General features: G+C 42.4%; 2 protein-coding genes across 4 annotated transcripts in view; one reads left to right on the forward strand and one right to left on the reverse strand.

Moving 5' to 3' along the window:
* Nucleotides 1–448: 448 nt before the first annotated feature.
* Nucleotides 449–7,401, forward strand: znf518b (zinc finger protein 518B). Of its 3 annotated transcripts, none has more exons than XM_016256002.1 (4): nt 449–810; nt 3,352–4,496; nt 4,855–5,778; nt 6,216–7,401. In XM_016256002.1, exons 2-4 carry the CDS (start codon nt 3,473–3,475, stop codon nt 6,974–6,976), a joined length of 2,709 nt encoding a protein of 902 aa, XP_016111488.1. In that variant the 5' UTR covers nt 449–810; nt 3,352–3,472; the 3' UTR covers nt 6,977–7,401. The 3 variants fall into 3 exon arrangements, with proteins under 3 accessions (XP_016111488.1, XP_016111487.1, XP_016111486.1); XM_016256001.1 differs by having other exon boundaries at nt 3,352–4,474; nt 4,833–6,193; nt 6,637–7,401; XM_016256000.1 differs by having other exon boundaries at nt 3,352–4,141; nt 4,500–6,193; nt 6,637–7,401.
* Nucleotides 7,402–7,476: 75 nt separating this feature from the next.
* The window catches only part of LOC107569848 (cytokine-dependent hematopoietic cell linker), an 18,230-nt gene continuing 13,642 nt past the window's right edge, over nt 7,477–12,064 (reverse strand). The window contains exons 10-17 of the mRNA XM_016256003.1: nt 11,338–11,362; nt 10,294–10,315; nt 10,168–10,219; nt 10,051–10,079; nt 9,886–9,977; nt 8,899–8,988; nt 8,583–8,738; nt 7,477–8,510 (exon numbers count right to left, since the gene is read on the reverse strand). Of these exons, the coding sequence (XP_016111489.1) occupies nt 8,355–8,510; nt 8,583–8,738; nt 8,899–8,988; nt 9,886–9,977; nt 10,051–10,079; nt 10,168–10,219; nt 10,294–10,315; nt 11,338–11,362 (622 nt within the window). The 3' untranslated portion in view covers nt 7,477–8,354. The remainder of the gene's footprint in view (nt 8,511–8,582; nt 8,739–8,898; nt 8,989–9,885; nt 9,978–10,050; nt 10,080–10,167; nt 10,220–10,293; nt 10,316–11,337; nt 11,363–12,064) is intronic.

Genomic DNA, 12,064 nt, shown 5'->3' on the forward strand with positions numbered 1-12,064 from the left:
GTCGTGTCCGTAATCATAGTTGATTATAGAACAATATTTTTTACAAATGGGCGTGGCCAATATAACCAAATAAATATGTGCACATTTATTACTAAGAGCCGCTGTATAACATGCGTCATGTTCAGTGAACTGGAACGCGCCAGTTTTTCACGGGCGCCATCTTGGCTCATGATCTGCAAGGGGAAGGCAGCACAGTGCTGTCGCGTCTGCGGCGTTAGAGGAGTCTATACCGACCAATTTGGGTTTAAATCTGGGATTGTTTATCTTTTAGAGTCGTGTCCGTAATCAACTACTGATGATTATAGAACAATATTTTTTACAAATGGGCGTGGCCAATATAACCAAATAAATATGTGCACATTTATTACTAAGAGCCGCTGTATAACATGCGTCATGTTCAGTGAACTGGAACGCGCTAGTTTTTCACGGGCGCCATCTTGGCTCATGATCTGCAAGGGGAAGGCAGCACAGTGCTGTCGCGTCTGCGGCGTTAGAGGAGTCTATACCGACCAAACCAGCGGTGTATCGCTGCAGCACGAGCTCTGAGACCCGCAGCGCGAGCAGAAGCGTGTTTGTGTCGGAGCCCTGCTGCGCAATGCGCATGCGCATGCTGAGAGATGCGGGTGCCCGCGAGCTGTAGAGCTCTACTGCAGCCAGCAGCCAATCAGAGGCGCGCAGCGTGCACGCGCACCCGCCCTCTGCGCGGTCACGGCAGCGGGAAGGAAACAATGCACGCCACCCTGGAGACAAAATATGGAGCAACGGACGAATTAAACGCATCTTTAGCGAGGAGGACGCTTTTAACGCAAGGTGAGTGTTTTAACGCGTGCTGTTTTCGCCTGCGACGCGCGTGACGGGCGCACGCAACACTCAGACACGCCTAATGCACGTCTTCTTTACATGGCCTTGGGGAATGAGCAATTACTGTGCGCTGTTTAATCTCCCGAGAGCAGAAGATCTGCACACCACTGAAAACCATTCGTGCATGTGCGATTTAAATGCACAGTGCAATTAAGACCTGATACACTGTACTGCTATTTAAAAAAGTGCATCTATTTAAATACTGTATTGCATGCATTCATCAAATTTGTGTGGGGTTTGCAGTGTTGAGAAAATGAATATAAAAAAACGGTTTTATTGCATTTACTGTACTAATATAACTCAGACACGCCTAATGCACGTCTTCTTTACATGGCCTTGGGGAATGAGCAATTACTGTGCGCTGTTTAATCTCCCGAGAGCAGCAGATCTGCACACCACTGAAAACCATTCGTGCATGTGCGATTTAAATGCACAGTGCAATTAAGACCTGATACACTGTACTGCTATTTTAAAAAAGTGCATCTATTTAAATACTGTATTGCATGCATTCATCAAATTTGTGTGGGGTTTGCAGTGTTGAGAAAATGAATATAAAAAAACGGTTTTATTGCATTTACTGTACTAATATAAAGTGATTTGTTGTTTGTAAGTTGCAGTACAAGTAGCTTTCAGTTTTAATACCAACAACTTTACTAATAAATATGATAAAACTACAGAAAGCATTGGTGTTAAATGTTTGTCGACTCGAGACTATATTCTTGCATTGATTGCTACTACAGAAACATGTCGTATTGTACTTGCATTTCAATTTATAGTCAAACGTTTTAACCAAATGTTGGTTTCCCACTGGATTTGTGTGTCTGTGCCTCACGTAATTGTGGTTAAGCACTAGTCATTGGTGAACATCACAGATTAATTTGATCGGTATTGTTCAGCGTGGTCTTACGGCTGTTTGACGCAAATTTAGTGAAGATCACGTAAAATTTGTACGCCAAACAATTAACTTGAAAATTAAACTTTCACAAAATTGGAGGACGACGAGTCTACAGAAAATCTGGTTTTAAAAAAGTGAAGCTTCAAGCTGATGGGGGCGCTAGAGAGTTTAACATGTAGACCCCAGAACTGGCCACTGGTCATTTTAGACCATGTTCTATTGGTCTATATTGATAACTAGGGCTGCACGATAATTCGCGATTAATACTAAACCTCGTGTAAATCGACCTGTCTACTGCGATTATAATATCGCAAAGGCTGCGATTATGTTTTTATGCAAGCTCGGCTCTTTGATCGGTGGGAAGTGCTGCTCCGTCTGAAGTCACCACGAGCTTGAGTCGCTTACTATGTGCATTTGTAAAAGCAACACTCGTCAAATCATGAAAATACTTGAGAAGGCTTGAAGAACAGTGATGGAAAGATGCACATAGGCATATCCTGGAACTACGCGTGTTATGGTACTTCTTCTGCGGGGCATATTTGGAGCTTCTGCGCGAGAGTGCCCTCTGGCTTTTATATGAAGCAGCATTCAACCATACTTCACTGACAAGCTGCGCATTAAAAAAAAAAAACATCGCAGCTAACCGCCAAATCGTGTGCGGGTTATTTTCGATTTATCGTGCAGCCCTATTGATAACCTATTCAAAACCTGGTCCCGACTGTCCTGGATGGTTATCAATCCATTGCAGTTTGGTTGTTAAGGGGTTGCTAGTGGTTGCACTTCCAAATCTCTGTGATATTCTGGTCTCTATGTGGTTCATTGAGAAAAGCTTGTTCTCACAACAATGGTTATAATAAACTTATTTACAAAGTCTTTTTCCATAACCTGCGTATTCCTAAAGTGTGTGTCTGTTTTAATACTCCATTAAAATTCACTTTCAAGATGCACTAGTGATTTGAACATCATGAATTACTTGGAGTCTTTACGCCCTCTGGCTTTTATATGAAGCAGCATTCAACCATACTTCACTGACAAGCTGCGCATAAAAAATAAAAAAAATCGCAGCTAACCGCCAAATCGTGTGCGGGTTATTTTCGATTTATCGTGCAGCCCTATTGATAACCTATTCAAAACCTGGTCCCGACTGTCCTGGATGGTTATCAATCCATTGCAGTTTGGTTGTTAAGGGGTTGCTAGTGGTTGCACTTCCAAATCTCTGTGATATTCTGGTCTCTATATGTGGTTCATTGAGAAAAGCTTGTTCTCACAACAATGGTTATAATAAACTTATTTACAAAGTCTTTTTCCATAACCTGCGTATTCCTAAAGTGTGTGTCTGTTTTAATACTCCATTAAAATTCACTTTCAAGATGCACTAGTGATTTGAACATCATGAATTACTTGGAGTCTTTAACAGTGTTGTTGTTGGTTGCGTTACAGAGAATTTATAGATGCAAGGGTCATAAATTAGAGTTGCTGTACAACATAACCAATGAAGAGAGTTTTATGTTAATCAGTTGTTGTTTACTGCTACTTTTTGAATTGTATTCCTTTCTAATTTCCCCAAAACACTTTTTTTCTCACCCATTATGCAGGTACAAACTAACGGCGTACTGAGCCCAAAGGAAGGGATCCTTACTTGTCAAGAAACAGCCAATGTGGATCACTTATTCTTTGTTTTTTGGACCGTAGGATTGTTAACTTAATGTCCTGACCATGCGTTCACAACAAAGTTTCATGTCATTTATGAACAGCAAGGACAGTGCTATACCTAGAAAAGACATTGATCGCCTGTGCTGTGCAAAATGTCGCTTTTCAACCAAGGACACTGACCTGTTCGAGAGGCACGTGTCCCATCATGAAGAGGTAACTTTCTCCTGCGCGCTCTGCAGCTATGTTTCCTATTCAAAAACGGAGTCTCAGAAACACGTCGTTTTGCATACTGGCTCGTACCCGTACAGGTGTAGCTTCTGCTCGTACGGAGCCGTGCGGAGAGATTACATGGTGAAGCATATTCTTCGTATTCACAAGAGAAATGCGGAAGAAGGCTTCATAACTGACTTCGCTGTATCCACCCTAGATACAGCAGGCCCATCTGTTCCTGATGCCCTCGGGATTTCAGATTGGCCTGAAAGGAACGACCAGTGTGCAATTCCCAATTCCCATGATGAACACCCCAGTGGAAGTCAACCCGACCAATCATCTGTTATTAGTAAAACAGTGAGCCAAACCAGGGGTAATCGTGCTCGTATGACCTACAGTTTCACAATGCCGTCTATGACCAATACAACAACCGTCATTCCGGTTTCTAAGACTCAGTTCAATGGTGCCATTCCTAGCTGCGCTCCAAGCGCGAGTCACTCGTTAGGCAACACGCCGCAAGTGGTTCTAAGATCACGGGAGGCAAACAGCAACCTATCGAATGCGCAATTCCGTGCCGATGGGAGAAACAAGGTGGTTAGTAGCAGAACCGTTTCGGAAAAGCTTATTCCGAAAGCTATGTTCCCAAGAGTCCATGTTAGCTCTACAGAACCACTACAGCAAAGCCTAAGAGTTGGTGTTCCTGAAAAGGCAATGGCTTCAAACACCATTCCCAGAGTCCAGGTCCGAGCGCCTGTTGAATTGAACACCGCGCTTAGACCACTGCTTAAAGCGCCATTATCCAAGAGGAATATCCAGATGGATCAGAGGGCTGGCCAGTCCAAAACAGGGACTAAGGTTGGGACACAGAAAACCGCAAGTGGTTCTAAGATCACGGGAGGCAAACAGCAACCTATCGAATGCGCAATTCCGTGCCGATGGGAGAAACAAGGTGGTTAGTAGCAGAACCGTTTCGGAAAAGCTTATTCCGAAAGCTATGTTCCCAAGAGTCCATGTTAGCTCTACAGAACTACTACAGCAAAGCCCAAGAGTTGGTGTTCCTGAAAAGGCAATGGCTTCAAACACCATTCCCAGAGTCCAGGTCCGAGCGCCTGTTGAATTGAACACCGCGCTTAGACCACTGCTTAAAGCGCCATTATCCAAGAGGAATATCCAGATGGATCAGAGGGCTGGCCAGTCCAAAACAGGGACTAAGGTTGGGACACAGAAACCAGTAGTACTTCTCAGCAGTCCAGTCAAAAGTCCACTGAACTCCAGTGCAGAAAAGAGCAACCAGTCAAGAACAAACTCCAGAGTACCTGTAGGATCATCAGCAGAAACATCGAGCCCGTTATCCAGTGTCCAAGTGGAACTGTTGGCACCTTTGAACCAGCCAATTCAACACAACAAGCCTTTGACCGTGTCCTGTCCAGAGGAGATCAATATTCCTGCCGGGTGTTTGGTGGAACTGGTCGAGGTGAAAAACGTCAACGGGACTCGGGAGTTGGAGCTACGGTTGATCCCACCTAATGGAATCCCGCAAGACAAGAAGAGCAACATGGATGAACCTTCATCAGCCGCAACTGGAGGCAAACTGTCCTTCAAATGCCAAGTTGCCAAAGGGTGTCCAGTCAGCCCGTCCACGTCTGCAACATCTCACAAAGTCAAACAGCAGCGGCCTTCAATGTGCACCGATGTTCAGACTATCACAAAAACTGTTCAATCAGCACACAAACCACAATGTTCTTCAGAGACGCCAGCCAAGAGCAAGCGCAACCTGAAGACCAAGGATCCAGAGATCATCAGGCTCGAGGGTCCAGACTTGAGTTCTGAAAGCCTTCCTGTGATCTCATCAGTTTTCTCTCTTTGTCCCACACCTAAGTCAACTCAAAGCATCTCAAAGTCCTCGCCAGAAATGCAACGCTGGAAGGTGGCAACGAAAGAGCCGAAGGACGAGGTGAAGAATGCAGAGCAATCGCTGGTCTGTAGTATTCTGATTAAAAAGGAGGAAACTGAGGACAAACCCAAAGGTACTTCTTTGGGTCTCAAAGAAACAAAGACAGAGGATGAGACTAGTGAAGGCTCTGCAATATCTAAGACTCGTGTTCAAGTGAAAACATCAGGAAAAACCCTAAACAAATGTCATTCAAAACAAGATCCACGTTTTACAGTGGCTCATCCATTGGTTGTGCCAAACCAGAACATCGTTCCATCAAACAAGGATGACATTTCACATCAAGACAAGGGAAATTCTGAATGTGAGTCTGGAAGGAGCTTGGATGGCCAACAACACCATTCCTGTGTTTCCAACATGTATCCAAAAGTAGCTTTGTTCAGGATTCCCAGTTCTTTATTGGAACCCACCAAGAAGCTTCCGGAAGCGCCAACTCGAGAGGAGAGTTTGACGGCACGACCGGTTCTCTGCTGCACGCTAAGCGAGCAGAACATCTCTGGAAGTCCTGAAGTGGCCATCAAGCTGATACTAAAGAGAAACCTTTGTGAAAGAGAAGAGATGCACCAAGACTCTCCACCACGTAAAAAACACAAGAAAGAAAAGAGAAAAGCCAAGAAACGCAGGTCATCAGTCATTCAAAACAAGATCCACGTTTTACAGTGGCTCATCCATTGGTTGTGCCAAACCAGAACATCGTTCCATCAAACAAGGATGACATTTCACATCAAGACAAGGGAAATTCTGAATGGGAGTCTGGAAGGAGCTTGGATGGCCAACAACACCATTCCTGTGTTTCCAAAATGTATCCAAAAGTAGCTTTGTTCAGGATTCCCAGTTCTTTGTTGGAACCCACCAAGAAGCTTCCGGAAGCGCCAACTCGAGAGGAGAGTTTGACGGCGCGACCGGTTCTCTGCTGCACGCTAAGCGAGCAGAACGTGTCCGGAAGTCCTGAAGTGGCCATCAAGCTGATACTAAAGAGAAACCTTTGTGAAAGAGAAGAGAAGCACCAAGACTCTCCACCACGTAAAAAACACAAGAAAGAAAAGAGAAAAGCCAAGAAACGCAGGTCATCATCGGTTGGAATGGGCCTCCCTCGATTCTCAACCGAAGATCAAGAACTGAGATTAACTCCTCTGAAAGCGGATCAGCGCATCAAGCTGCCCGGTCTGAACCAGCCGGTTGTGGTTCTGAACCACCCCAATCCTTCAGTTCAGAGCATCAGTGCTGGCGTCCAAACCCTCAAGAACTATAAGTGGGTTCACTCAGTGGCTCACGAACAGGAACAGAGAGAACAACCTGCGAGGAAACGGCCTTCATTCAAGATGAAACTCAAGAAAATCCATGGACAGAAGTATCAGGTAATCGAGTTCGTTCTAAAGGGAGTCTCGGAGAAACAGCTCTCGTAAAAACCAGATACATTCCCTTGTAGATACTTCATGCTTCTATTGATTTTTTTATGATTGTGCCATTTAGGAAAACCAATGCAGGATTATTTAAAAGTTTAACGATAATAAAGCTGGTTGGTGACGATAATAGTTCAATGCCAATAAACATTACTTTGCTATTAGACTGACCAAGTATTAGCTACTCTGGTCATATGTACATGGGAATAAACAACTTTTTTCAACATGAACTTTTTTAACATTACTTACAAACATTACTTCCCACTTGACAGCAGCAATGACAAACATGCTCATCTATATGTATATATAGAGACTTCTTTAAAAAAAAAAAATGTAAAACTGAACTGCCAATATAGAGAAGTTATTCTTGAGACCAATGTCTGTTTTAGGATGTTGTGTGTTATTTGTCATGACTGTACAGGATCATTTCAAACACGTCACATCCGTATACGTCTTACGTTTGGACTCTCAAATGTGTGGCACATTCACTGAAATCACTGTCATTTTTAATCTTTATGAGTACACAAGCCTCAGTATTGAAGTGAATCTTTTCTGATTGGTGTGCAGTGATTCATGGGTGGTGTTTGGGTTTGGTTTGAATCCACAATTGCACACATGGTCTTTGTTGGGTGAGGCTTTGTCATTTGTGAAATTCAAACATATGACGTACAGTAAAAGTGTTTTTGCAAACAAACAAACAAAAAAAAGTTTGCGTATATGGACTCAGTATTTTACAGCACACATTCACACACACTCGCTGTCCAAGTGTGTACATCCAACATAATGTTCCTTTTGTAAAATGTCCCGTAAACAGTCGAGACAGTTTGATGTGTTAATCTTTGTAAATCTACCTCAAATGATCAAACCAGTAAACTGACTTCTTTTATTACTCTTACCGTTATGTAAAGTTACAGCTGAACTGTAAGGCATCTGCTCGTTTTTAAATCTAAAACTGTTCAACAAGAAACTAAACGTGTGTCATGAGTTTAACTCAAACTATAATCTGTACATCGTTCCGAGGCTTCTGGAGCATAATATTTATTTTTAAATTATACATAAGGCCAAAAAAATAAGTGTGATTAAATAAAAACTGAAATGGATTAAACGTTTCTGGAAAAATGGTTGTTGTGTGTCTGCATTCGGCCAAACACTCACATGCACTTTACATGAGTGTTTTAAAATGCCAAAAATATTGAATCCTTTAGATATTTGATTGCTACACATCCACATTATTAAACATTTGATTTATCTTCGTTCTATCAGATGAGCTCTTTGGCTCTTTTGTTGAGTCTGTACCAGTCTAACGTCACTAAAAATGTCTTATAAAGCTAAAATGTCCGTTAAACGTCCCGTAGATGTTGTGGGTCGTTTGTATTTGCTCTTATTTCAACAGCTCGGTCAGGTCCTGCGCTGTGATTGGGTACATCAGCACACACTGCCTCCTCTGATTGGCTGCCGCGGAGGATTTCCGGCCGTCGATGAGAACGATGGGAAAAATGGAGTGGAACTTGATGATGTCAGTGACCGAGTCAAACCTCTGAAAGACAAAGAGACGAGAGATGATGCTGATGTACCGTCAAACACTGCGTTCTGCGGGCGTGTGACTCACGTCATTGGTTCTCAGGCCCGTTCCCAGAGTGTATTTGCTGATTTCATCACTGAAGCGGATCTGAATGTTAAACACTCTTTTGTCGTAAAACACAGCGAGGACCCAGGGCTCATAGGTAGTGTTCTTCGAGCAGTCGCGCACTAGAAAGGCTCCTTCCTGTGGACACAAGTCAGCTGGTATCATATAAACATCAAGATCTGTATCTAAACATAATCCATATGTTTGTTTTCTGATTTTGTCATTATCTGCTAAGTTCTTGTGTCTCTGAGCTATAACAATTGTCATGATGTTGGAGTGAAAGGAAGGTGTTTTATACCCGGTTGACCAGGTGAAGAGCGTGTTCAGCGTCCACGCGACTAACCGCACCAACATACCAGTTCTGATCCGCCAATCCCTGCAGGACAGACTAAATGGAAATCCACTATATATTTTCCAAATGCATGTTATTGAGCTTATTGTAAACAATCTGTTCAGTCACACACTAAGTTTGGAATAGGATTTTTAAATACATTTTAAAACTTCTGCTCAAAAAGGCTGCATTTATTTGATCAAAAATACAGTAAAAATAATGAAATATTGTTGTAATTTCAAACAGCTGTTTTCTATGTGAATATCTGTTAAACTGTAATGTATTTCTGTGATGTGCAGCTGTATTTTCAGCATCATTACTCCAGTCTTCAGTGTCACATGATCTTCAGAAATCAGTATAATATGCTGATCTGCTGCTCGAGAAACATTTCTGATTATTATCAATGTTGAAAACATTAATATTTTTGTGGAAACCGTGATGCATTTTATTTTTCAGGATTCACAGATGAATAGAAAGTTCAGAAGAACAGCATTTATGAGAAATATAAATCTTTTGTAACATTATAAATGTCTTTATCATCACTTTTGATTAATCTGAAATGCGTCCCTGAAGAATAAAAGTATTATTTTATTTTTTTTATCCCAAACTTTAGTGCATCACAGTTTTCACAAAAATTCAGCATTGATCACAGGAATAAATGGCATTTTACTGTGAATTAAAATAGAAAACGGTTATTTTAAATTGCAATAATATTTCACTGTTTTTACTGTATTTTTGATCAAATAAATGCAGCCCATTTAGTCTACCTAAACTCCGCCCACACTTGTCTGCAAGCTTGCATTTACACCCGCCTCCATATTTGAGTGCCACGCCCACATTTCAGCATCCAATCAAGAGCCGGCGGACAGAACAAAGTCTGACTTTTCGATAATCTGTTACAATACTGAAGGAAAGGTGCACTGCTGCTTTTGTGTACTCGTGTTGCTGCTGTACCTGCGCAGGTTTGCTGTGGTTGGTGAAGCTGCTGTCGGTTTCTCCTTTAGCAGGAGGCCATTCGTGATGCTGCTGCTTCCTCACGAGTGAATCTGTAACGAATCCAGAGCGTTTGAGGCGTGAATCTGAGCCGCTTCAGCTGTGATTCAGTGAGTGGCTTCTTACCGAACAAGCTCCTCTCGCTCTCACAGAAGCTGCAGGAGCAAACAAACACCAATTAAACACCTCACTCCACTAATTAATGATGTTAAAATGCACAGAATGTGTGACTGCGGTCAGTACCTGTCCAAATCCTGAGAGTCCAGATCCAGAGAAAACCTGTGAGGCGTGTGACCTGCATAACGGGTATATTTAATTAGTACAGTTTATATTATATGAGATTATATTTAAAAAGGCAACTTAACTTACTTGCAGATGATGGTGTTTTAACCTGAGGGTGAAATGGAGTATTATTTATATGAATTATCTGACTTATGTTTGGGTTTCTTGAATACACAAACCATCAGACATGATGCTTTAATAGTGATTTTTGTCAATTTCATTATATTTGGAATATCTCTTTCTTTAAATACAATACTTGTTGGTCAAAATAATGGTTAGATATTTGCAATTTCATAAATGCTTCTCTGAAATGCCTTTAATAGTCTGTTTACTGGCAGGTTTCCACTGTGACAACATGCCCCGCTACAGGGCTCAAGCTTTAACATTAACTATGTTTCTCTGCTGTGATGTTCAGTTGTTTTGTGTTGTAGTCTTTGGTGTTTGCGTCTGTCTCAGCATGATTTCTGTTCTCTTCACAGCTCTTCCCCTTTGACCTAGATGTGAAATCTCTCTCATACAGTACCAGCCATGTGTGATGTTTCTGTAACCGTTCTCAAGGTTAACAGGCCTTGGCAAGTCTAAGGGAGTCATATAAAACTGTTTATCAGTCGCATGACTTAATTGTTTTTAATAGGTTATTGCAGGATTCTGAGGAAGACTAGGGTGGATGAAGGTGAATCAGAAGTGTACATGTTTGGTAAACGGAAGTAGAAGGCCTTAATATAATCTCTTCATTTATCAATGTTGAAAGTCTGTTCAATGATAAATTAATATGCATGATAAAAAAAGGGCATGAACTGTGTATCTGTCCAATAATCTTTGAAAACTCTTGTGCGTATCAGTTCTTCCCGTAATCCTGCATTCTTTGGCGAGGGCAACTGAACTGCTGTGCATCATCTTAGATTGAGCCATTCAGTCTAACAGCAGTAGTAACAAATGTGACAACTTGCCCCGCTCTCCTTTACATGCTCCGTTTTTATTTCTAGTTAGTGCTCTTTGATGAATAACATGGTACCGGAAAGTTATTTGTAAAAAGTGAAATTGTTTATTAATGTTTATTTTGTAGTTATTATACTGTTTGACTTGGCTATATTTAAGTTGCTGTGTAAAACAGCTTAGAAATGGACTTACATTCTCTTGCTCACTGGGACTGGAGCTGAGAATAAAAAAAATACAGGAATCAGTTTACGTGTGTGTGTGTGTGAGTGTGGGAGAGTGAGAGTGTGTGTGTGTGTGTGTGTGTGAGAGTGTGTGTGAGAGAGTGTGTGTGTGAGAGAGAGAGAGAGCGAGAGTGAGTGTGTGTGTGTGTGTGTGAGAGAGAGAGAGAGCGAGAGTGAGTGTGTGTGTGTGTGTGTGAGAGAGAGAGAGAGCGAGAGTGAGTGTGTGTGTGTGTGTGTGAGAGAGAGAGAGAGCGAGAGTGAGTGTGTGTGTGTGTGTGTGAGAGAGAGAGAGAGCGAGAGTGAGTGTGTGTGTGTGTGTGTGAGAGAGAGAGAGAGCGAGAGTGAGTGTGTGTGTGTGTGTGTGAGAGAGAGAGAGAGCGAGAGTGAGTGTGTGTGTGTGTGTGTGAGAGAGAGAGAGAGCGAGAGTGAGTGTGTGTGTGTGTGTGTGAGAGAGAGAGAGAGCGAGAGTGAGTGTGTGTGTGTGTGTGTGAGAGAGAGAGAGAGCGAGAGTGAGTGTGTGTGTGTGTGTGTGAGAGAGAGAGAGAGCGAGAGTGAGTGTGTGTGTGTGTGTGTGAGAGAGAGAGAGAGCGAGAGTGAGTGTGTGTGTGTGTGTGTGAGAGAGAGAGAGAGCGAGAGTGAGTGTGTGTGTGTGTGTGTGAGAGAGAGAGAGAGCGAGAGTGAGTGTGTGTGTGTGTGTG

This window comes from Sinocyclocheilus grahami, unplaced genomic scaffold, assembly GCF_001515645.1.
Source record: "Sinocyclocheilus grahami isolate Dianchi unplaced genomic scaffold, SAMN03320097.WGS_v1.1 scaffold1386.1, whole genome shotgun sequence".
Lineage (NCBI taxonomy): Eukaryota > Metazoa > Chordata > Actinopteri > Cypriniformes > Cyprinidae > Sinocyclocheilus > Sinocyclocheilus grahami.

Coding starts and splice junctions, on each gene's coding strand:
- znf518b (XM_016256002.1), top strand. CDS start 3,473: ATGCGTTCACAACAAAGTTTCATGTCATTTATGAACAGCAAGGACAGT. Junction 4,497..4,854: donor TGGGACACAGAAAACCGCAA/GTGGTTCTAAGA, acceptor AGAAACCAGTAG/TACTTCTCAGCAGTCCAGTC. Junction 5,779..6,215: donor TCATTCAAAACAAGATCCAC/GTTTTACAGTGG, acceptor ATTCAAAACAAG/ATCCACGTTTTACAGTGGCT.